The following is a 21,907-nucleotide window of genomic DNA, read 5'->3' as shown; positions in this document are numbered from 1 at the left end:
TCCTTGGCCCCGCTGACCACTTTTCCTTGCCACAGGAGCACTTTCCATGCTGCAACCCATGCTGGCAAGTTAAGCTTGTGAGTTCTCTTCAAAGCCACACAGCCGCCTCCTGGGAACAGCTCCCTGGCCCGAGCTGAGCCAGGCTGTGCTCAGGCATTGCGTGGGTGCTTCTGAGTTGGTCAGGATCAGAGCTGTGCCAAGGATTGCGGCAGCAGCTGAGCTGTGGGCAGCTGAACTCCAGTACCCAGGAATGCTGCCAGCCCTGCTCAGCTCCTTGTTCAGAGCCATATCTGCACGCTGGGAGAATTCCCCCCCCCAGGCCTCCTTGCCTGGGTGCTGGTCCCCTTGCTGCCAGCAGTGCTTGTATCTGACCCACCCCAGTCCCCACTGCTATACAGCTGCTCCTCAGGCTGCCGTGCTGTGGGAGACACGAGGGGGACACCCACGGGCCCCACTGCCCTGTGCTTCACAACATTACTCAACAGAGGGCCAGCAGGGGAAGCTGAGCAGGCAGGTTTATTGTGGCCACCATCCTGCAGCAAACAAGGTGAAGCAACAGCCACCGGCTGGCTGTTAGCCTAAGCCTTGTGCCTGCCTCCCAGCTGCTGTGGGACCACTGCCCACGAGTGTTACACCCACTCAGCAACGCCGATCATTGGGCTCGGAGCAACAGGAAGGCAGACCGGGTTTCCCAAGGGAATGTACCTTCACATCTGCAACAGGTAACAAGGTCCTGCAGGGAAAAGGGAGTAGCTGCGTGCTGCTCATTAATGCTTCACCTCTGCCTCAGTCTCCTGAGCACCTATTTGCGGTGCAAGAAGTGGTGTGCTCTGACTGCACTGCTGCTCCCTCTGGGCTTGTGGGGAGCCAGCGCCAGTCCCCGTGCTGGCAGTGTGATGCAGGGTCTGGCCTCACGTCTGGGTTCTGCTGGGAGCAGCTTACGTTGCTGGCTGCCCCCAGGTTGCTGCCGGGCACTGCTGGTGGCTCTGTGCCATCCTGTGCCATCTCTGCTGCCTTGGCTGCTCGGAGGTCTGAGGAGCGGAGAAGTGGAAGAGGTTGAAGTGGAGTAAGAAGTGAATTCCCCGCCGGTGCTGTTCTCTGTGCTCCCACTCACCCTGCAGCCTCCCCTCCATGCTGACTGCTGACCTGAGTCCACAGCTGGGTCTGTGGGATGTGCTGGAGAAGAGAGAGGAGGTGAAACTCGCATGTTCAGCTCTGTGATCGCTTATCTTGGCTTCTGTCCTGGGTGGATTTCACTGCTGAGCAGGTAGTGGCGAAACAGAGGCACAACACCCATGGGGGCTGATGTAAGGAAGCTGGGAACCAGCCCTAGGCACCTCAGCAAAGCAGCTTACTGCTGCTGGTTCAACCAGAACGATATCTGGAGGGACACCACAGAACCAGGGAGCTGGGCTTTGTCCTGCTCAGCCCCATGAGAAGCAGATCCAGAGCCCCAGACAGCGCTGCACAGCGAGCACCACAGCCTTCCACGCCTGGGAGACTTTTTTACTTCCTGTAAGGGTATGGCCAAGGAACCTATCCCCAGGGGTTGTGGGATAGGGTCTGCAGGGTGGCCTTGGGGCACACGGTGTCTACCATCCTGCAAGCCCCCAGCTCACCTGCAGCACGCCCTGCTGAGCAGCCGCCTTCACCTTGGCCAGCGCAGCCCTGAGCCGTGAGTTCTCCTGATCTAGCACGCTGATCCTGATGTGGTTGGCCTGCAGCTGCTTCTCCATGTCCTCAGTGATGTTCCCAGTGCCTGCAAATGAAACATGGCACTTGGTGTCAGGCCTGAGCTCAACACACTGCCCAAGCCTGTGCAGAGGTGCTGGCAGCACAGCCTGTCCCTGCTCCCTGGGACCAATTGCTGTGCTGTCGTCCCTCTCCAGCAAGGTGGTAGCTGCTGGAAATGAACCTTCCTGAACTGGGAAACAGCAGCACGACCCTGGAAGTGGCAGCTGGGACACCAGTGTGCTGTCTGAAACAGCAAGGGCAAATGCAGCCACGTCCAAGCCCTTTGCCCTGCTTTTGTGCCAGATGTGGGACACACAGCACCCACATAAAGAATCAGGTTAAGATGGTAGCGGCTTAGTGCCTCACAGGGACTGAGCCCTTCCTGGCTGCAACTGACTCATGTCAGGAGGACAGACTGTTACACAAGTGACACCAATGTGCCCAGGGCTGACACGATCCCGTGTGAGCTTGAGGGAGCCCCATAGGTACAAGCCTGCTGCAGCAAAAGCAGGCACTGCTGCCTGCTGCCCTGTCCCTTACTCTCAAACTGTGTCTCAACGGGGATGTGAAGCTCAGGGAAGAACACCAGGAGTTTCTCCCGCTCCTTCAGCTCCTTTGCCTGCTCTTCCAGCCTGGAGACATTTTTCTGTAGCTCAGAGATGGACTTCTCCAGGCTCAGTTTCTCCTGCTGCATCGTGTCCAGCAGCTCCTGTGGGGCCACAGCAGACAGGGGTGAGTTCTGTAGGCACCTTCCCAAACCTCATTATGGAACAGTCTGGGAAAGGTGGACTATCCAGGGAAAGCTCCCTGTCTTATAGGAAAGGATATCTCCAAACAGTGGGAGAGCATTGTCTTGGCTGTAAAGGTCTCTGTGTCTGAAGCACAGGGTGTTTCAAGCAACCACAAAATGGGTCTGAGAGAAGGGTCGCTATGTGGAAGTGGCCACGTGGCAATGTCACACTAGCTCTCAGAGCCACTGTCTTAGGAGAACTGCCCACAAGTGTGGGATGGGACAGGGGAGGCTCCAGGCAGCCCTGTGGCACAGCTGCATCCTGTCCCAGCTGCTCTCACCAACACGTGCTGGGTACCTGCTGCACCCGTAGCTGGTGCATGCTCTGCTCCTTCTGCTTCTGGCTCTCCTGCAGCTGCTCTGCCAGCTGGGCTCTGTCCTCCTCAGCCTCCCCCAGGCTAGCTTGCAGCTCCTCACGTTCCTGGTCCAGGCGGTCCAGCTGCTGCAGCAGGGTGCTCTGCTTGGCCTGCAGGGACTGTGCAGGGAGGTGAGCCTGTCAGTGGCTGCTGCTGCCCTGATGCCAGGGCCATGGAGAAGCAGCACCCCCGATGGCGAGGGGTTGTAGCTACAGCTGGGCAGCTCCAAAAGAGCTTTGTTCATACCTTCTCGTGCCTCTGTGTGCTCTCCACTTTGGCCTTCTCCTTCTCCAGCTGGGTGGTGAGCGCACTCAGCTCCTGGCCCAGGCTCTCCCGCTGGCTGGTGAGCAGCAGCACCTCCTCCTCCAGCTCCAGCACCCGGTTCCTGGCCACCATCGCAGTCTTCAAGTCCTCCAGCAAGGTCTGCTTGGTTGCCTCTGGGGAGGCACAGCAACTGTGGTACAGGCTGGGCAGGGCAGGGAGAAGCTCCCAAGCCAGGAGGTGTCTTTAGGGGCCCCGAGGGCTGGCAGCAGGGCTCTTGGTGTCCTAGGGAACCCTAAATCTCAGCCAGCATCAGCACCAGCCCACCCTGGTGCTGGATGATGTTTGGGCACTATAATGAGGAGGTCACGTCATCCTCCCGTTCCCACTAGGTCTAACAGATCCTGAGAGAGCCAGGAGTTACATGGGTGAAAAACATGTGTGAGATCAGAGCCAGACTTGGGGAGAGATGTGCCAACTGGATGAGCCCCCCACATCCTTACCCAGCTCCTGCACAGCAGCCTGCTTCGTGGCCAATGCTTCCTTTAGGGCAGAGATTTGCTCTTCCAGCAGAACAGCTCCTAAATCAGTGCAAAAGACTCCTAAACATTAAACAGCTTCTCAAAGAAATTAAAACAAAGAGGCAGCATATGACTGTGCCAAAGCATTTTTTCACCCACTATCATGCTGTGCTTCAGCAGAGAGGAGGCAGTGAGAGGATGAGGGCGAGCAGCTCCCACTGCTGGGGGTTTGCCTCACAGCAGGGAACAGCTGCCAGCAGGTGAGATGCTGCAGAGATGAGACACAAAGAACATGTGGAGTTTGCAGTGGTGAAAAATGAAATGGTGGGAATAGAGAAGCATCAGAAAAAGCTGGGAGATGATGAGGGCATCAGGGAAGGCAGTGATGCCAGTGCAGAAGCCCTTATCTATTCCAGGGAGTCCCAGCATGGCTCCTCCCCTTGTCTCAGCTATGGAAGACATCTGAAAACTAAGCGATAGCCCTACAGGGAGTGTTTTCTCACCACTGATGCAGGACCTTCCAAAACCGGTGGGCAAAGCCCTGCTCGTGGTGGCAGGACCAAGATTTGACTGCAGGCTGCCTCCTTCTGCAAATACCCCCAGACTTGGAAGACAGCACTGTACCTCTCCGTAGATCATCTTTGTCCTTCTCCAGCCTGGCTACAGCCTCCAAATGCTCTTTGTTCTTTACTTCTAAGCTCTGCTCAGCCTCCTTCCTCTGCTGCGCTTGGGCCTCCTTCTCCACCTGAAGCAGCTGAGCAAAGTCCTTCATCTGTTTCTGCAGCTCATCCTTCTCCTTCTTTGACTCTGCCAGCTCAGACTTCAGAGGGTTGACCAGCTCCAGCAGCGTGTGGAGGTGTTTGCTGATGCATGAAAGGTCTTTGCTTTGCTCTGAGACCCAGTAGCTCACATCAGTTGCAGAGAGAATCCTTCTCCCTGCAGTGCCCTCCACCATCTCCTGGAACTTGCTCAGAGACGAGGGGATGTTCTGGCTCTGGCAGATGCTGATGATGGCTTTGCTGACCTCTTGAAGGCCGGCCTGGGTGTTGGCACAGCTGTCACAGGGTGCTGGAGGCTCTGCTGCCTGCATGGGGATGCTGTGGTCGTGTTCAACAGTGCTGCAGGCAGCCCTGGGCTGGGAGCTGCCTGAGGTGCTGCTGACAGCCTGCCGCAGGGAGCTGGGCTGGGCAGCACCTGGGGGCATGCTTGGCTCCAAAGTAGATGACAAGCAGTCCTTCAAGCATTCCTTTGCAGTTCTCTCAGCCTCAGGGGTGGACTGCGGTGCAGCGATATCCTTCCTGCAAGTCTTCCTCTGGTGAAGAGAGCACAGGACACAAACACAGAGCCCAGACTGAAACTCGTCAGCTGCAAAGAATCCAGGAGAGCTGAATGCAAAGGTATGAAGGATGGGGACAAGGCATAAGTGCAGCCAAGAAACTGCAAGGTCAGAGCATGCACTCCCAGAGCTTGCTGGAGAACAGAGCTACCAAGTGCTCAGGGTTCCCTTTTTACTGTGTTACAGTGAAAGCAGGGGGCTAGTAAGCAAAATTATGCTCACACACAGCATGTGTTACCATTGGTTCTGCCTCACACCTGGGAACTGAATTTCTCAAGCTCCCAGGTGGCTTCTTGGTCATTACTGATCTAGCAGAGCCATGGTTTCACAAAGCTTCTGCAGCTGAACCTCCTCCTTGGCTCCTGTTTTTGTTATTTTCCCTTCTTTCACACCTTACTGTATTCTCTCCTGGTTATGTGAGATGAATTATTATGGTATTTTTACCACGGATCATTTCACTGATTTAAGTCAGCTCAGACCCACACAGTGAGGGTGAGCAGAGCCACAGAGGTAGCACAATGGCGAGAGGAGAATATTTTTCCAAGCAATAAGAGCAGCCAGGCTCCCCAGTCCCAAAATCCTGGTGGAGGACTGAAGGTCAACAAGCAGGGAGCGCATCTGGAGCGGCCACCACATTTCAAGGCACCCCAGAGAAAGACTGCAACATCAGCACCATGCCAAGGGCATGCCTGGCATATCAGCCAAACTACGTGGGTGCTGAGCCGCTGCTGTGAGCCCTGTGCTAGGCTCAAAGTGCCCTCTCACCCCTGTATGGCCCACCTCGGTCTGAAGCTGCTGGTAGCAGGCCCCCAGTCGCAGCATGCTGTGCCAGTACCTCCTCACGGTCAGCCCCGCCGACATGCAGGGTCCCACTGCCTCCGCTGGGGGCACGGCTTGCTCACTGAGCAGGTTTTCTGTGTAGCCCGTGAAGCTCTGAAGCAGCAGCAGCAGCCTTTGTGGAAATGAAACAGCTTAGAGCAAGAAAATATTTGTAATGGGAAAAGGGCCCTTGGCATTTAACAGAGCAGTGTGCCTGAAGAACCAGCATGGCAGCAAAGGAGGCTAGATATCAGTGTTCATGAAACTCTTCTGAGACCTAGAGTAAGATGGAGGGATTAAATCCCCCTGCAGCATCAGGATGCAGCTCCAAGGGGCCGCAGTTAGACTCTCCCTAAAGATTTGAGGTACTCACTGCTGTTATCGAACCCACATTGTTAGGACCAAGTATCCAGAGACAGCTCTATGGGCATGGCTCATCTTTAAAACTGAGTTGTTTTAGACCCCCGCAAATCAGTACAAGCTGGGAAACAAAAGGATTGAGCACAGCCCTGCCAAAAAGGACCTAGGGGTAATGGTGGATTGCAGCTGGACATGACCCAGCACTATGCCCTCACAGCCTGAAAAGCCAACCGTATTCTGGGCTGCATTCAAAGCAGTGTGGCCAGCAGAGTGAGGCAGAGGCTCCTGCACCTCTGCCCTGTGCTGTGAGACCTCACCTGGAGTGCTGCATCCATATGAGAGTGCTCAGTGCAGGAGAGACACGGAGCTGTTGAAGCACAGCCAGAGGAGGGCCACAAAAATGACCCAAGGGATCAAGAGACATTCAGGGTCAGGCTGGACAGGGCTCTGAGCAGCCTGATCTAGCTGTGGGTGTTCCTGTTCACTGCAGGGTGCAGACGATCTTTCAAGGTCCCTTCCAACTCAAATGACTTTACGATTCTATGACCTTAAGGACCGCCCAGTTGCAACCCGCAACCCAAAGCACTTGGCTGCATCACACAAGCTAGGCATCTTCCCTCCGTGGGGAAGGAGCTGCTGTGCCCCAGCTGCTTTCTGCAGGGTGCTCTGCCCGCTCACCTGTCTATCACCAGCTCCAGCAGCACCACGTGCGCGTGCTGGCTGAACTCGGGGTCCCCTTCGGTGTGGCTGTACCGCTCCAGCAGTGCCACCAGATCCAGCTCGCAGGACACTTTGTTGGGGAACTTCCAGGAGGGGAAGCGTGCGGGGCCGGTGCGGGAGGTGACGTCGGCGATGGCTCCCTGCAGGTCCCTCAGGTCGGCCTGCAGGCTCGCCATGCAGCCGGGGTGCCCCAGGAGGTGTGCCATGCTGCAGGACGAGGCCGGGCGGATGGACAGAGCCTCTGTGGGGCAGAGATAGAGGTGGGCAGTGCTAGGGACGGATGGTGGGTGACACCAAAGGGCTGCTGGGGGGGGCGTGGGGGGGGCAGGTGCTGCGTCCCCGAGGCTGGAAGATTTGGGGTGAGGGGTGCACCGGCCTGCAGGGAGCTGCGGGGTGCAAGCGGCAGCGGTGGGGACACTGAGGGAGCCGGGGCGCCGGGAGGGGCCCACCGGGGGCCGGGTGAGGTTGCGGGGCCTGCGGCTGTGCCTACTCCGCGGAGCCGCACCCGCTGCCATGCCAACGCCCCGCCCCACAGCGCGCAGCTCCGCCCGCCGCCATTGCGCCCGCGCGTCGCTCATCCGCCCCGCCCACTTCCTGCCACGGCTCTGCGCGTCATTTCCAGTGCGCGTGCGCGGCGCCGGGCCGCCATTTTGTCGGCGCTGCCCCTTTCCCGCGGCCTTCGCTGAGCGATCCCGAGCAGCGCCATGCCGGCCGGGCCCGTGCAGGCCGGGCCTCCGGCGCAGCCAGCGCCTCCCACGGAGACCAAACCGGTAGGAGCCGCGCTGAGGGGAGTTCGGGGGGCTTTAGGCCTGCGCACTGCGCGGGCGGGGTTAGCGAGGGCTGCAGCGGCGGGCCTGCCCGCGTCAAAAAGGCGGTGACCCCGTCGCCTCCCCGGGCAGCTTGTGCCGGTACAGCACTGCTCATTTGGAGAAGAGACGTATTCTAATATCAACCTAATAAAAAGTTTATCTCTTGGAGCCTTCACGGAATTAACAAGTGGTAGCGATCCTGTTTTTATTTATTTATTTATTTATTTACCTGACTATTCCTGTTAAGGTTGTAAAGATGTCCCATGCGTCTGCTCTGTGAAAGCTGTGCTGTGGGGAAAGGGAGACACCATCAGCATCCTGCAAAGAACTGCAGCTGGCTGAACTGAAAGGCAAAGCAGCCCTCAGGGGGAGTGCTGGGGCTGTGGTTCTGGTCCTCCCACAGTTGTAGGGAGGAAAACACACTGCTGAGTTCTTCTCAGCTGTGAAACGGGCTTTGATGCAGCCTTGTTAGAATTGGAAGCTATGTGTTATTTAATGTTGGCTTGATCACTCAGATTCTTGTTTCCTGTAAACCTGCAGACCTTTAGGAGTCATGAACCACTAAGGTTGGAAAAGACCACTAAGATCATCTAGTCCAGCTGTCACCCAGTCCCCACTGCACCCACTGACCGCGTCCCTCTGTGACACATCCACAGATTTCTTGAAAACCTCCAGGGACAGTGACTGCACCTCACCCTGGGCAGCCTGTGCCAGTGCATCACTGCTCTTTCTGAAAAGAATTTGTTCCAGATATCCAACCTGAAACACTCTTAGCTTCCAGAGCTGTCCAGCAATGCTGTGTTCTTCCTAGGTGTGGCGTTACAGCCATGCTTCTTGGCTCAGCATCTATAAACCTGCACTGGGTCGAGGCTGAAAGAGCAGAAACTCTGGGAAGAGTTGTTTGGTTCCCGTGGGATGGCCTTCCTGCTTGCCTCGCTGTGGCAGCCCCCGCAGCAGGTGCCCTTGACAGGCAGACAAACACCATCTCCTTGCCTGGGAGGCTGGGGGGAGTGCTGCTGCCCTTCAGGATAGGTTCAGATCATTAAACCATATCTTAGTGCCAGGAAAGTTTAGTGGTGTGGGGACTAAGGAGAATAGGCAGTTCTGTCCGCTGCAGGAGTTACTGTTTGGAGTACCTAATTCTTACAGGGCACTCCTTCAGCATGGTACTTCAGAACAACTTATTAAGGCTCTTTAGGACTGTTATTCCAGGTGCGGATGAGGAAACTGAAAGAGGGAAGCAAATTTTACAACTCAGCCCATTGAAAATAAACCCAGTCTGTGTTTGCAGACTACCAGGCTGTGCTTTCACACTTCGATGCTGGTATATAATGTGATGTTTGAGATCATTTGTGGTTCCTTTCTTGTTATCAGTTTTGATTTAGACTGTTTGAGTTTACTGTCTTGACTAATAGGAAACTGCAGAGTGAAAGGTGTCTTCCAGAGATGATGAAGTACAGGAATATTTTTGCTACTTTAAGAGGTAGCAAGACAGAAGACTGCAAGAAAAATGTTTTTATTGCAGCCAGAAGAGGAGCCAAAAGAGGAAGCAGCACCAGCCAAGCCTGTGGTGGGAATTATTTATCCTCCTCCTGAGGTCAGAAATATTGTTGACAAGACTGCCAGCTTTGTAGCCAGGTAAACAGCACCAGTGTTGACCTGTCTTTCATGGGATTTTTGTGCCTCTCACCTTCCAATGCTATTGTCTGTGTGCCTTCAGAAGCTGAAACAGGTCACAGTCCCGTGGCTTTCCATGAAGGTTGCTAATTCTTAACCAGTGAGATTGCAGAAAAGAGGCTGCAGTTATCTCCTGGAGAGGTGTAATATGTGCTTTGCTAGAAAAACTACAGTGGTAAATAAATTCTTTGCAAAATGACCTGAAGTGCAAACAAAACTCCAGGTGGAAAGGAAGCCTTGTTACAAGCATTTCACTGACTGACCAGGCCAGCAGGAGTCACTAGTTTATTTTTTACTGTGTTTACAATGTGTGGGTAGTTGCCTCTCCTCTAGAATATGCTGGATTCCTTGTTGAGCTCCAAGGCTCAGTCCCACCCCAGTTTGCCCCAGTGGCTGGGGCTCTGACTCAGCCATCTCTGCCCCTGTGCAGCCAGGGGAGAGAAGTGCATATTGTCAGGAGGAGGTCTGGGGTAGATGAGCTGCCTGTGATGTGCATGGCATGTTTTCCCTTGTTGAGTGTAGCAGGTTGATTATCAGGAGTGTAGATCTCACGGGTAGGGGAGAAGCCTGAAAATTCAGTAAATCTACTCATTTGGGCTTTGTCCATTTGTCCTCAACCTGCAAACACAAGCTGCTGGTGTTAGCCAGGCCATCCTCCTCTATGTTCTGAAAATGCCATAGCGTTTCTGTCTGGGTTAATGCTATGTGGGGTATCTAGGGATCAGTTCTTGGTCTTCCTGGCAGAGCACAAATAGCACAGAACAGGTTGAATGCTGTGTGCTTCCACATCGGTGGTTTAAGGCAATTACTGCTGAGGAGCCTGAGCTTGCTTTGAAGATAAGGAAGGAACTGTGTTTATCCTCTGCTGTTGTAGAGACGTTCACTTTTGGGAGTGACTTAGTGCCTAAACAAGGCTGGAGGATATGAAGAGAAGTGTGCTACAGAAAGCTGCTCACTTCTTAATCTCCCCTCAGAAAATAAGTAGCTGTTAACTTCAGATGGAGTAGAAGAGCTAAAGCTGATGGCTTTCCTAAATGCAGCAGTGGAGCACTCCAGTGTGCTCCATCTCTGCACAGGCTGATGATTACCTACTTTTTCTTTAGATTGACTTTCCTGAAGTGAAACTATTTTTAGGAACTTGGTAGTCTAGTAAGGAACTCATAAATCTTCCATTAAAGTGATGTTCAGTTTGAATATAGCTGGTGAAGTGTAAAGTTCTTAACTGTCCTAAGAAATATTTGCTGTGAAATGCTGTAGGCTAAACTGGGACAATAACACATAACTGGTCTGTGTATGACTGGTTGCTGTGTTGGGTGTGAGTTACTCAGGGGTAGGGAGGGGTGAACTCCTTCCATAAAGGAGAGAAACTCGTCTCCCAAGGGGCTGATGCATGAACACAGCTTGCTATGAAGGAAATGGTTGTTTATGCTCGAGTGGATACTCATTCATCTAAACTTCTTTTTCCACCTTGCAGAAATGGTCCAGAATTTGAAGCTCGAATTCGTCAGAATGAAATAAATAACCCTAAGTTCAATTTCTTGAATCCCAACGATCCTTACCATGCATACTACCGGCACAAAGTCAGTGAGTTCAAGGAGGGCAAAGCACAGGAGCCCTCAGCTGCTATTCCCAAGGTCATGCAACAGCAGCAAACTGCTCAGCAGCAGCTTCCACAGAAGGTAAGTGTTGCTTTTCACTTTGATTGCTCCTCAGTGGTTGTTTTTCACATCGTGACACTAAGCAGAATGATGAAAGCAGGCAATAGAGGACAACTCACAGATGTGAAATCTGGCAGCTAGGACTTTCTTTTGGTGCAGATGTGCATCCCTCAGTTGCTGGTAACTAAAAAGTTGCATGAAAGATCAATAAACTGTATTACTTGGTGCCTTTTAATTACATTGAGTTGTGCATTGAGTTGTATGGTATTGAGGAGTAGTGTTCATGTGGAGTGCATGAATGATTGCCATCCACAAATCTGTAAATATCCTTTGGAGTTCAGATTGGGCACGTTGCATGCCCTGTCTTTAGAAACACTTCTGTTTTTATTTGAGTCTTTTACATGCTTTGCATGGCCTGCAGTTACGCTGTGTGCTATGGACTGAAGGACTGGTAATCAGAGGATTGTAGTGAGGTCCTGATGGCTTCCAGTGGAACAGTCTCCATTCTGCTCTGTAGGTGCAGGCCCAGGTGATCCAGGAGACAGTTGTTCCAAAAGAGCCACCTCCGGAGTTCGAGTTCATTGCAGATCCTCCGTCGATTTCTGCCTTCGACTTGGACGTGGTGAAGCTGACAGCACAGTTTGTGGCTCGGAATGGGAGGCAGTTCCTGACTCAGCTGATGCAGAAGGAACAGAGGAACTACCAGTTTGACTTCCTTCGCCCGCAGCACAGTCTCTTTAACTACTTCACGAAGCTGGTTGAGCAGTACACAAAGGTACTCGTGGCATACCTGTCAGGTTGATTTCTTCTGCTGCGCTCTCGATTTTGAAGACTACTGAGGCCCTAAAAAAACAGCTGGGCTAGAAATAGCTACAGGTCTAGGAATCCACCCTTTAAATCTTGCCTTTTAAAAAGAGCAGATCTCTTACAACTTGTTGGCAGCACGTGCAGCACTGACAACTCTGGGTTGTTACTTAAGAATATCAAACACTAAAGCAATATAAATATAAGTTGCCTTTTTCAAAGTGCTGAGTTTAGATAGAAGGGGCAGGAGTGAGTGGTTTAACTGCAGTTATGAGTGATTAACAGAACAGGAGAAATGGAATATAGCCCCAGAGTTCTCTGCTGTTGTTATCAGTGTGGAAAGAGAATAATTGCGTATAAGGAGATTTTGGCAAAAAGCAGTCACCAGCTGTCCTGCAAACTGTTTCAGATCTTGATCCCACCAAAAGGCTTACTCATCAAGCTCAAGAAGGAGGCTGAAAATCCCAAAGAAGTCCTAGATCAGGTATCACATGAATAACTTTCACAATTGCTGAAGCATATCAACTGTGTTGAATTCTGTCTCTGCGTGCTTCTGATTTGTTGTCTATGAATTCCTTGCTGTGAATCTTCAGCAGCAGGTGTCATACCTGGGTTAGTCTTAACTCAGGAAGTCCACGGTTCCAGCTTTAGAAAGCCACTTTATGAGGCTGGTGCAGTACTCTTTCAATGGGCTGACCTATGGCTTCTATATATGTTAGTTATCTCTTTGCCCTGCCTGGCCTCTGAAGCATTCCTTGTATAAATACCTTGAAGGGGTCTACATTTTAGACACTGTAGAGATGATTATTATGTTTTTTTGGTGTGACATTTGATGCTAACTCTGTGTCTACTTGTACAGGTATATTACAGAGTGGAGTGGGCAAAGTTCCAGGAGCGAGAGAGAAAGAAGGAAGAGGAAGAGAAGGAAAAGGAGCGTGTTGCTTATGCCCAGATTGATTGGCATGACTTTGTGGTTGTGGAAACAGTGGACTTTCAGCCCAATGAGCAAGGTACTGAAGACAGGCATTGTAACCTCTTGAAACTGTACTTCCTCTGAGTACAGCTTTGGTTTTAGGAAGACATTTTACAGCTGCAAAATGAAAAGGGAAGCTTCTTAATGATGGAGTAGGGCTGGATTTTTTCTGGAATCAAGTTGTGTTCTGTTGTGGTGTCTGCTTTTCCATCTTAAAACAGAACAACAAAACTTGTCACACATTCTGGTGGTGCTTTCACCTATAAGTACCTTCATCTTATTATAGTGTTGGTCTGGGTGGAGTTTAAAACAGATTAAAACCTTGGCTTGCGGGGGCTTTTGGTACCAGTTTTGTAGAAAAAACATCTCTCAAGAAACGTATTTCTATCTTCCCATTGTGCAACCAAATGGGATCAAGAAACAGAAGCTGTTTTTTGCACTGTAGGGAATTTCCCACCTCCCACCACTCCAGAAGAGTTGGGAGCTCGAATCCTCATCCAGGAGCGCTATGAGAAGTTTGGGGAAAGTGAGGAGGTAGAGATGGAGGTGGAGTCAGATGAAGAAGATGAAAAACAAGAGAAAACAGATGAGACTCCAACACAGCTGGATCAGGACACGCAAGTGCAGGATATGGATGAGGTGGGCAGCCAACAGAATTGGCATTATTCTGGCCCTGTGAGATTTGTGTGAGGTTTGTCGTGGTCTTCGTTATTAATAATAAGTTTCTCAGTATCTTTTTCCTTTGTTCTGATCGAATTACAAAGTGACCTGTTTCTGCTGAAATACTGGATTATGGTATATTTAATATTTTCTGTGACAGTACAGCTTACAAGAAAAATCTGGGAGTTCTGTCACCCAGTGTGAGCTTATTTCTGTCATCCAGCCTTCTGAACTTTTCTTCCACACTAGAGGCTAGAATGTTGAAAAGATGACTCATTTTGGACTCTTCCTTTTAACCACTGCATATAAGCAGTTTTTCTGTTAACAAGAAACAAGATCATCAGGGCTAACCGTAAGGCCTGGCTTGCCATGCTGTGGTAATGTGGAAGCTCAGGCTTACTTGCTTCCTTTTTCAGGTCTGCTTAATTTTTGAATTCATGATTACCCAAAGGGACCACTGTAGTATAGGTGCTGAGAGGCAAAATAGCTCAGTTAACTTTGAAGGTGCACAATCAGTCCTTGTAGTTTTGCACAGGATTTTTTTTTGTGCCTCTCTCAAGGCTTTTGCGGGGGGTATTTGACTACTGGAACGTGGTTATGATTTTGTTTATTTAAACCAGGGCTCAGATGATGAAGATGAAAGTCAGAAAGTTCCTCCTCCTCCAGAAACTCCAATGCCACCACCTCTTCCTCCCACACCAGATCAGGTCATTGTGCGGAAAGACTACGATCCCAAAGGTAAATCAAGATGGCAAAGACCAACTTCATCTCTTGAGGAATAATCATTCACTGGTTGTTTCCAGGCTGCGTTCTCTGGTGGTGTGCTTCTAACAGTGTGGTTTTGTTTTTCCAGCTTCAAAACCATTACCGCCTGCCCCAGCTCCAGATGAGTATCTTGTTTCCCCCATCACTGGGGAGAAAATTCCTGCCAGTAAAATGCAAGAGCACATGAGGATTGGTCTTCTGGATCCTCGGTGGCTGGAGCAGCGTGATCGGTCTATCCGTGAAAAGCAGAGCGATGACGAGGTCTATGCTCCAGGTCAGCTTGTGCATCTGACACAGCTTGCAAGTTCCTCTTCCTGAATTCCTTCTGTGAACATTTTAGTGCTTCTCCACTCCCACAAGTTCCCACTGATAAGGACTGTCTTAAACGTAGCTTTCTGTATTACATCCTTAGTGTTCTGATTATGCTGATACTTTTGTTGCTAGTACATTGAAGCCCTTCTGCAAAGATAAAGGCAGACAGCATTTGCTGCTGGCCAGTCATCAGTTGCAGTCCCTTTCTGAAAGAGCAGCTCTAGGCAGTTAGGTAGCAAATGGTTTAGTATAATCAAGGATCTGTTTGTCACTTATAGGAAGAACTTCCTTCTGCTTGCAGGTTTGGATATTGAAAGCAGCTTGAAGCAGCTGGCAGAGCGCCGTACTGATATCTTCGGTGTGGAAGAAACTGCCATTGGTAAAAAGATTGGTGAAGAGGAAATTCAGAAACCAGAAGAAAAGGTAGAGTTGGAAACTGCTGAAACTGCTTTAACAGGTTCCTGTAGTTTTATGTATGCTTAGGATTCTTCTTGTCGTTGTTGCTGTTGTAGAACTGCTGTTCTGATCCGTCTGTAGTTCTCGCTGTAGTCTGCCCAGGCTGGGGTTACTCTGATTTCTTTTTCCTGGCAGGTGACCTGGGATGGCCACTCAGGCAGCATGGCCCGCACACAGCAGGCTGCTCAGGCCAATATTACTCTCCAAGAGCAAATTGAGGCTATCCATAAGGCCAAGGGACTGGTGCCAGAAGATGACAGCAAGGAGAAGATCGGTCCCAGCAAACCCAATGAGATGCCCCAGCCTCCCCCTCCTTCATCAGCATCGAATCCCCCACCGAGCGCTCAGCCTATCACTTCTGTGCCTCGTCCACCCACAGTAAGTGCTGGGGCTCCCACGTGTAAAGCTGCTACGACCACAGATAATTGGGAGGGAGTCCTGACAGAGCTCAAGGCTTATAGCAGGGCATTGGCTAGACAGATTTTGAGAAAAGTTAGCATTTCAAACTGCTCTCAAGCCTTCAGAGGATCCCTATTAAACTTGCTGTTAAGGTTTGAAAATTAAGCTTAGGTGGAGTTTTTCATCCTCAGCAGTATCAAGGAGGCTCAGTCAGTTACGTGGGGGAAGAGCCTGGGTGGTGACACCTTGGGGGAGGGAAGCATGGCTAACAAGTGAATGGGTTGGGACGTGATGCGGAAAAACTAAGAAGTGGCAAGTAGGAAATGTTCACAGGCTGACTCACTGCCCCGTGTTCTCCTGGAGTAAGAGTTTTTGCTGTGACTCCTCTAAGATCACCACATGCCTCACAGTCCCTGAGTGGTGAGGGAAGGAAGGACTGCTTGATGTGTTAATGAGATTTCTGTGCCTGTTTGCAGGAAGCTCAGGTTGGCCATACGGTGGGCATGTTTAGGCTCCCAGCAGGTCTTTACCCAGCAGAAATCCATTCTGTGTTGCCCTGGTGATTTTAATTAAATCAGAACTGTGAGCAGCGCTGAGATGCTCATTCCTGCATGCACCTGCTAAGAAGAAACGACCTTCTCTCTGCAGATGCCTCCTCCTGTTCGTGCTGCTGTTGTTTCTGCTGTTCCTGTCATGCCTCGTCCCCCGATGACCTCTGTGGTCCGTTTACCTCCGGGGTCTGTCATAGCCACCCCCATGCCACCAATAATCCACACCCCACGGATCAACGTTGTCCCCATGCCACCATCTGCTCCTCCCATCATGAGCCCTCGCCCGCCTCCTATGATAGTACCAACGGGTCAGTGACTTCAGCTCTTTCCACTTCATTATCAATTGATTCCTGTCTAGTGTGGGCTTGAGGCTTGATTCGCCCTTTGTGTTTGTAATAACGGTGTGTAATTGGCACTGCAAACCATAGATCTCCTCTTTAAGCATTTTTTCATGTTTGGAGTGACTTAGCTGGTAGTACGGCTTCTGGGATCAAGTCTTCTGTCATCACTGATGGGACACTTCTTATCTCAGTGTCCCTGGGAGCCTGACCAGGTGAACACTACAAATCCATACAGCTTTCCAAGAGGAACCAGAGTAAAGTGGATTGAGTGTTACAGTTTCATAGGGAAGTTGCTGCTGCTGGAGGAAAAGCTGTTATCTGGCTCTGGCTCCATTCCTTGTAGAGGCTTCATAGCATTGTGCTCTAAGTTAAGAAGCACAACATAAAAACACTTCTGTTTTTTCTTTTCCTTTTTATTTAAACTGAGGTACTGGCACTGCTGTATGCCAAAATGAGAGCTTTTTTTTTTTTTCCAAGATCTGCAGGAAGTTCCCATTCTGCTTTTTTTTTTCCCTGGACTCTTTCCCAATGTGGAAGATCTGATGTTTGAAGTTTGCATGGTGTTGTTGGGTGTATTAACTTCTTGCATCAATGGCAGCATTTATTTTCAGTCTTTATTAGTCTGCTAAAAGAGCTTGTGTGAAGGAGTTTCTGCTGTATTCTCGGTGAATGACTGTGTGTTGTGCTTTCCCTCATCCCATTCCAGCATTTGTTCCAGCACCTCCTGTGGCTCCTGTTCCTTCCCCAGCACCAATGCCTCCTGTTCACCCACCACCACCTATGGAGGATGAGCCAGTTTCAAAGAAACTGAAGAGTGAGGACAGCCTGATTCCAGAGGAGGAGTTTCTGCGCAGGAACAAGGTATGTGTGTGACCTCTCTGCTTGCTGAGAAGTGGAGTCCTGGCCCCGCTGGGCTGTTCAGCCTCCTGGGCTCAAAAGGGTTGTAAAGTCCATTGAGAACACAGAGGGGAGCTGATGTGTAAGTATTTTGAAAGTAACTGACTTCCTGAGATGGCTCCTTCCTCTTGTCATGCCTGAGTAAACTGAACTGCCCTATATTTTACTAGAAGGAGCGATGTAGTGCTGCACACAGATGGTGCTTTTCTGTAATTAAGGGCAGTGAGATGTGGGGTTACAGTAATGTAAAGAAGAGATAATGCTGATAAGCTTTTAAGTAGAAGACTGCTAAGCTGGAGGTGCAAGCAGATTTAATATATCAATGTCAGTGTAGTAGTATGGCAATGTAATGTCTTCTGTAACAGGAGTGAAATGTTAGACTGAATTCCTTTCTGAGTATTGACATCATGCTGGGTTGGGTCTTAAGCCCTTTAAGAAGGGAGTGCTGTTCTCCTGGACATTCGTTTCCATCACGAAGCTGTCTCTTTAATGCTGCATACGTCCACTCTGAGGTACTCTCTCTGTGATGCTTGGTGAGTGGCCCACCAGAGAGACTAGTGGGAGAAATCCAAGTTCAGGTTTTGTTTTGGTAACAGTAAGTGACTTTCCCAGTACTGGGACAAATAACATTTCTGCATTCACTGGGAACTCAAGATATGCGATTAGTATTGGGAAGGTCTGTAAATACTTTGTCTGCTGGTCTTATCACAGCCCTGACGCTCCTTGCCTGTGACAGACCTTATCATTGTTTCCCATAGGGCCCGGTCACAGTCAAAGTCCAGGTCCCCAACATGCAGGACAAGACCGAATGGAAGCTGAATGGCCAAGTGTTGGTGTTCACCCTGCCGCTGTCAGACCAGGTGTGTAGTTTATTAACCTGACCTTTACCCCTTGCTGTGTTCTTGGGGAATGTTTCCAGGTTGAGGACAGTGGTTGATCTGCGTGACAGGAGCTGTAAAACTCTGGGTGTTTCACACGCTGTGGCTTCTTGCCAGGCAGGGTTGTGTGGTAGAGGTGTTGATGTTGGCCATCTGTATAGTGGGCGAAAGTCTGAGCGAGGTTTTTGTCTCTTCCTAGGTGTCTGTTATAAAGGTTAAGATCCACGAGGCCACAGGAATGCCAGCTGGGAAACAGAAGCTGCAGTATGAGGTGGGTATAAGCCCTTCAGTGCTGTTTGTAGTTCAGTGCTTTCTTGCACTAAAAAGGACTTTTTCTAAAGAAAAAGTTGTACCCACTGAGACACAGGAAACAGCAGAGGGAATGGATTTTTTGCCTGTGCAGTGCACGTGGTTACGTTGCTGTGCCCTGTTGGTGCAGACAGGCTTCTGATAGTGGCATCAGTGCAACTTCACTTTGTCCCTGCTGAAGATGAGGCCTCTTGATGGCATTCTCTGGAGTTCAGCCTATTTTGTGGAGGGACTGCTTGCTTGGGTTGATTGGTTGGTTGTTTTTAAATGCACCAGCTTACCCTTTTTGCTCTGTCACAAGCTCTAGAGGTGTGCAGGAGTACCCTGGGAGCTCTAAAACACTGAAGGGAGAAAATTTCTTGAGTCTGGACCTTTTGGAAAAGCACTGCTCCTTTTTAGTAACTTGTTTTCAGTCATGCATGTGCACAGCTCAACCTGCTGCCTAAGCAGTGAACTTTGAGCTCTTACCTCCTTAGGAATTAGTCTATGGGCAGATAATGTTAACCCTAGCAAGAAGTAAAGCTTAACTAATTTTGGAAAGAACAAAAAAGGGGAGGAGGGAATCTAAATAGCTTCACTTGTGACCAGTTTTATCTTTCTGTTTGTAAAGAGCAATTGTATATCATCTGTTTATGCTCTTTTGTAATTCCCAACATACTCTCCTCTTCTAGTGCCAGTTTTGAGACACTGGGATCTCTCCAGGCTTTTTCAAAGCCTGCAGCACTCTTGTCACCTTGTTTTGAGAGTAGTGTCAGGAAGGCTTTGTGTGTGTGTGGCTTTGTGGGAACAGACCATTAAGGTTTCTGCTGTGATGTGACTTTTTTTTTGTGTGTGTGTGTGTGTCTTCCCCACAGGGAATCTTCATCAAGGATTCAAACTCCCTGGCTTATTACAACATGACAAGTGGCTCTCTGATTCACCTGGCACTCAAAGAAAGAGGAGGCAGAAAGAAATAGGAGCTGTGGAGTCCGGAGATGTAACAGGGCTGCTTTGCCACTTGTGTAACCCCAGCCATAGAAATCCTCCATCCTTCCAGGGGCCACTGTGACAAGCTGTAGACTGCCTACCAACTCTAGATTAGAAAGGGAGACAATGAACCCAGTGCCTGGGTACCTGATGAGAGTGGGAAGTTGATAGAGGCCTGAGAGCTGTGTACATGTAGTGAGCTAGTATGCAACTGCAGCAGTCTGTTAGTGATCAGTGCTTAGCTAGAATGATGGTGTCCAGGTTTGCTGTTGTCTCTACAGTGAATTTCCTATAGTGAAGCAACATTGAGGTCATGCCCAGCTTAGTCTAGATCCATCTTTATTTGAGGGATTTTCTGACCAAGAACATCATCTGTCTGACTACAGTATTTGCTGGTTCACTTAACCTTTTTTTTCCTAATTGAAAATTAATTTCTTGATTATACTTATTAAGCCCTTTGTTCTTTCTGTCTCATATCTATCTGCAAGAGCCTCTTGCACTGACCCTGACTTGGAGTTTTATCCTCTCAGTACGAGAGTGCATGGCTGTCTGTTGTGATAAAGGAGATCTGGGGCTGCATGCTAAGCAGCTTCATGCTTGTTCTGTACAGCCTGTGTTTTGTTTTAATAAACGTGCACCTCCGTGTGGGATCCTGCTTGTGGCAGCTCTCATTCCTTGGGATTTAGGCTTTTTGGATGGACTTTGTTCACTGTGGTCCTGATGTGTCGTGGGCTTTCATAATCGAGGAGTTTATTCTAGGAAATGCATGTGTTTCATACAACAGGCTGCAAGAGAAGGATTTTGTTCATTTCCTGAGTGCTGCAGTTATTCCTGAGCATAACACAGCTGTGTGTACTAGTGTCTGTGTATGGGTGGAGAGTGAAGATTTTGGGCTCAAGCCTAATCAGTGTGAACTCTCCTGGAAATTCTCACCCTTCCTGTTGTGCAGTTAGCACCTCTTGGTTCTGGGGAGACCTGCAGATGCAGAAAATGGATCGTTTTACCTTCAGTCAGTGCTGGACTGCAGTTTGGTACGCACAGCACACACTGAGGCCGGGTTAAGCTGCAGGTAGAGGTAGCTTGGTAGCCCAGGAGGGCTGCTTTGTCTGTTGCTGCCCTGTGATTTGGGCACCCCTCTGCTCTTTTGGGACACTCCAAAGCCATGGGTTGTTTGTGTTGTTTTTTTTTTTGGGGGGGAGGGAGGTGCTCAGGGACATCCTGTTTACCTTTGTGCTCAGGGGAGGGAGTGATGGAGCAGGAGGGAAGAGAACATCCTGCACCCCTCGGTGCTCCCTGCCTCCAGGCAGCTGAGGAAGCACGGTGCCCCGGAGCCCAGCGCAGGTGGGGCAGTTCTGCTCTGGCTGCCAGCTGCCCACGTGTACCGAGCAGCCTGCTCCCCTCCGTGCTGCAGGATGCTGAATTACCACTGGCACTGTGAGCAGGCTGTTGGGGTGGGTGGTAAGACTCAAACGTGAGCTCTAAGTACTTCCCTTCCGCACTTAAAAGCTAGACAATGGTTGGGTACAGTCCTCAGAGGAAAGCGAAACCGTGCAGCTTGGAGTCCTTGCAGTGCAGGGAGGGGTCTGCTGAAGGCAGCACTCGCACAGCTAGCTAGCAGATAGAAACTGCCAAGAGAGCTCTGAAATGCAGAAGTCTCATTTCTGCATCCTGCACAGGACCCGAGCGCCATGGGGCTGCACTGAAGGTCACCCAGTGCTTCTCTTGTGCCACGGCGTTGTGCAACAACCTGCTCCTCCCGTGCTTTCCTCGATGGCTGCTGCTCAGATGACACTCCGGGCCCTCCAGCAGTTTACGAGCCTGGCAGGGCTGTGCTGGGGCAGGAAAACCCGCTGCAGGCACCGCGGAGTGCTGGAAATAGCCACGTGGAGCCCTGCCAGCAGCGGGCCGATCGAAACAGTGCAGATAAATGTTGTTAGCAGGCTGTCCGTGTGCATCTCGCCTCCAAAACAACTGCTCTCAGAGCCTGCTGCTTCAATGGGGGGGACCCGTGGTGCAGCCTGACAAAAATCTGGAGAGGGGTTGATGTGCTGAGCTCGGCCCTGTGTTCTTTGGTGATTTGCTCTTCTCTGTGAGGGCTCCTCAGTTAACACATCTCTGCTTATTTATTTATTTATTTTTGCTGCTAGGAGGAGAAAATCAAGCCCTGGTTGGAGGCAGTGCTGCTCTGGCTCGCAGTGAGAAGTGTTGGGCTATGGCACTGGGGGCTGAAGGTGTGGCCCAACATGAGCTGGGGCAGCTCCCTGGTGTCACCCCGTGCTGGGCTGGGCCCTGCCCCACCCTTCGGGCTTTATTTTTAGCATGGCCTGGCCAGTTCTACCTGCACGAGCACTGGCAGCTGCACTGCTGGGAAACCTGTGAGCACCACAACCCTTCCCTTCTGGCCAGGGTCTGGTGGGATCCTGGAGCTCCTGCTGGAGTGGACCCACGGGATGCCCAGTGTTCCCAGTAGGGGCTGGTGCTGCCTCTGTGGGCTCAGCACAGGCCCCGTGTAGCCAGGGTCCAGTCCCTGCCCAGTGCCTCTAGTTGCTCCCCCA

At 50.7% G+C, this 21,907-nt stretch overlaps 3 protein-coding genes across 3 annotated transcripts; 1 reads left to right on the top strand and 2 right to left on the bottom strand.

Annotated features, from left to right (window-relative positions):
* Positions 1-497: 497 nt before the first annotated feature.
* On the bottom strand, positions 498-6,933 carry LOC136050149 (coiled-coil domain-containing protein 157-like). Its single transcript, XM_065738804.1, has 9 exons — positions 6,856-6,933; positions 4,287-4,974; positions 3,645-3,722; positions 3,127-3,317; positions 2,823-2,999; positions 2,275-2,443; positions 1,620-1,759; positions 1,115-1,176; positions 498-1,031 (listed from the first exon to the last, which is right to left on the bottom strand). Exons 2-9 carry the CDS (start codon positions 4,864-4,866, stop codon positions 803-805), a joined length of 1,626 nt encoding a protein of 541 aa, XP_065594876.1. The 5' UTR covers positions 4,867-4,974; positions 6,856-6,933; the 3' UTR covers positions 498-802.
* Positions 6,852-7,103, bottom strand: LOC136050150 (coiled-coil domain-containing protein 157-like). Its single transcript, XM_065738806.1, has one exon. It carries the CDS (start codon positions 7,101-7,103, stop codon positions 6,852-6,854), a length of 252 nt encoding a protein of 83 aa, XP_065594878.1.
* Positions 7,104-7,595: 492 nt separating this feature from the next.
* On the top strand, positions 7,596-20,002 carry SF3A1 (splicing factor 3a subunit 1). The gene is made up of 16 exons (XM_065738803.1): positions 7,596-7,667; positions 9,232-9,344; positions 10,858-11,062; positions 11,559-11,816; positions 12,255-12,329; positions 12,705-12,855; positions 13,264-13,457; positions 14,099-14,216; positions 14,332-14,517; positions 14,857-14,978; positions 15,147-15,389; positions 16,059-16,269; positions 17,009-17,163; positions 17,958-18,059; positions 18,277-18,348; positions 19,241-20,002. Exons 1-16 carry the CDS (start codon positions 7,602-7,604, stop codon positions 19,340-19,342), a joined length of 2,373 nt encoding a protein of 790 aa, XP_065594875.1. The 5' UTR covers positions 7,596-7,601; the 3' UTR covers positions 19,343-20,002.
* The last annotated feature ends 1,905 nt before the right edge of the window (positions 20,003-21,907 follow it).

Source organism: Cyrtonyx montezumae, unplaced genomic scaffold, assembly GCF_038088225.1.
Source record: "Cyrtonyx montezumae isolate F1298 unplaced genomic scaffold, pur_monq_1.0 scaffold_23, whole genome shotgun sequence".
In the NCBI taxonomy this organism is placed as follows: Eukaryota; Metazoa; Chordata; class Aves; order Galliformes; family Odontophoridae; genus Cyrtonyx; species Cyrtonyx montezumae.
The sequence above is the reverse complement of the archived record's forward strand: the minus strand, read 5'-3'. Positions and strand labels throughout refer to the sequence as shown.

Bases quoted from the DNA above. Each gene is read 5' to 3' on its own strand.
- LOC136050149 (XM_065738804.1), bottom strand. From the start codon at position 4,866: ATGCCCCCAGGTGCTGCCCAGCCCAGCTCCCTGCGGCAGGCTGTCAGC. The intron at 3,000-3,126 runs GTATGAACAAAG...CTCCCTGCACAG, and splicing joins GCACACAGAGGCACGAGAAG to TCCCTGCAGGCCAAGCAGAG. The intron at 1,032-1,114 runs GTGAGTGGGAGC...TCCGCTCCTCAG, and splicing joins CATGGAGGGGAGGCTGCAGG to ACCTCCGAGCAGCCAAGGCA.
- LOC136050150 (XM_065738806.1), bottom strand. From the start codon at position 7,103: ATGGCACACCTCCTGGGGCACCCCGGCTGCATGGCGAGCCTGCAGGCC.
- SF3A1 (XM_065738803.1), top strand. From the start codon at position 7,602: ATGCCGGCCGGGCCCGTGCAGGCCGGGCCTCCGGCGCAGCCAGCGCCT. The intron at 14,979-15,146 runs GTAGAGTTGGAA...TTTTCCTGGCAG, and splicing joins TTCAGAAACCAGAAGAAAAG to GTGACCTGGGATGGCCACTC. The intron at 18,060-18,276 runs GTGTGTAGTTTA...GTCTCTTCCTAG, and splicing joins CCCTGCCGCTGTCAGACCAG to GTGTCTGTTATAAAGGTTAA.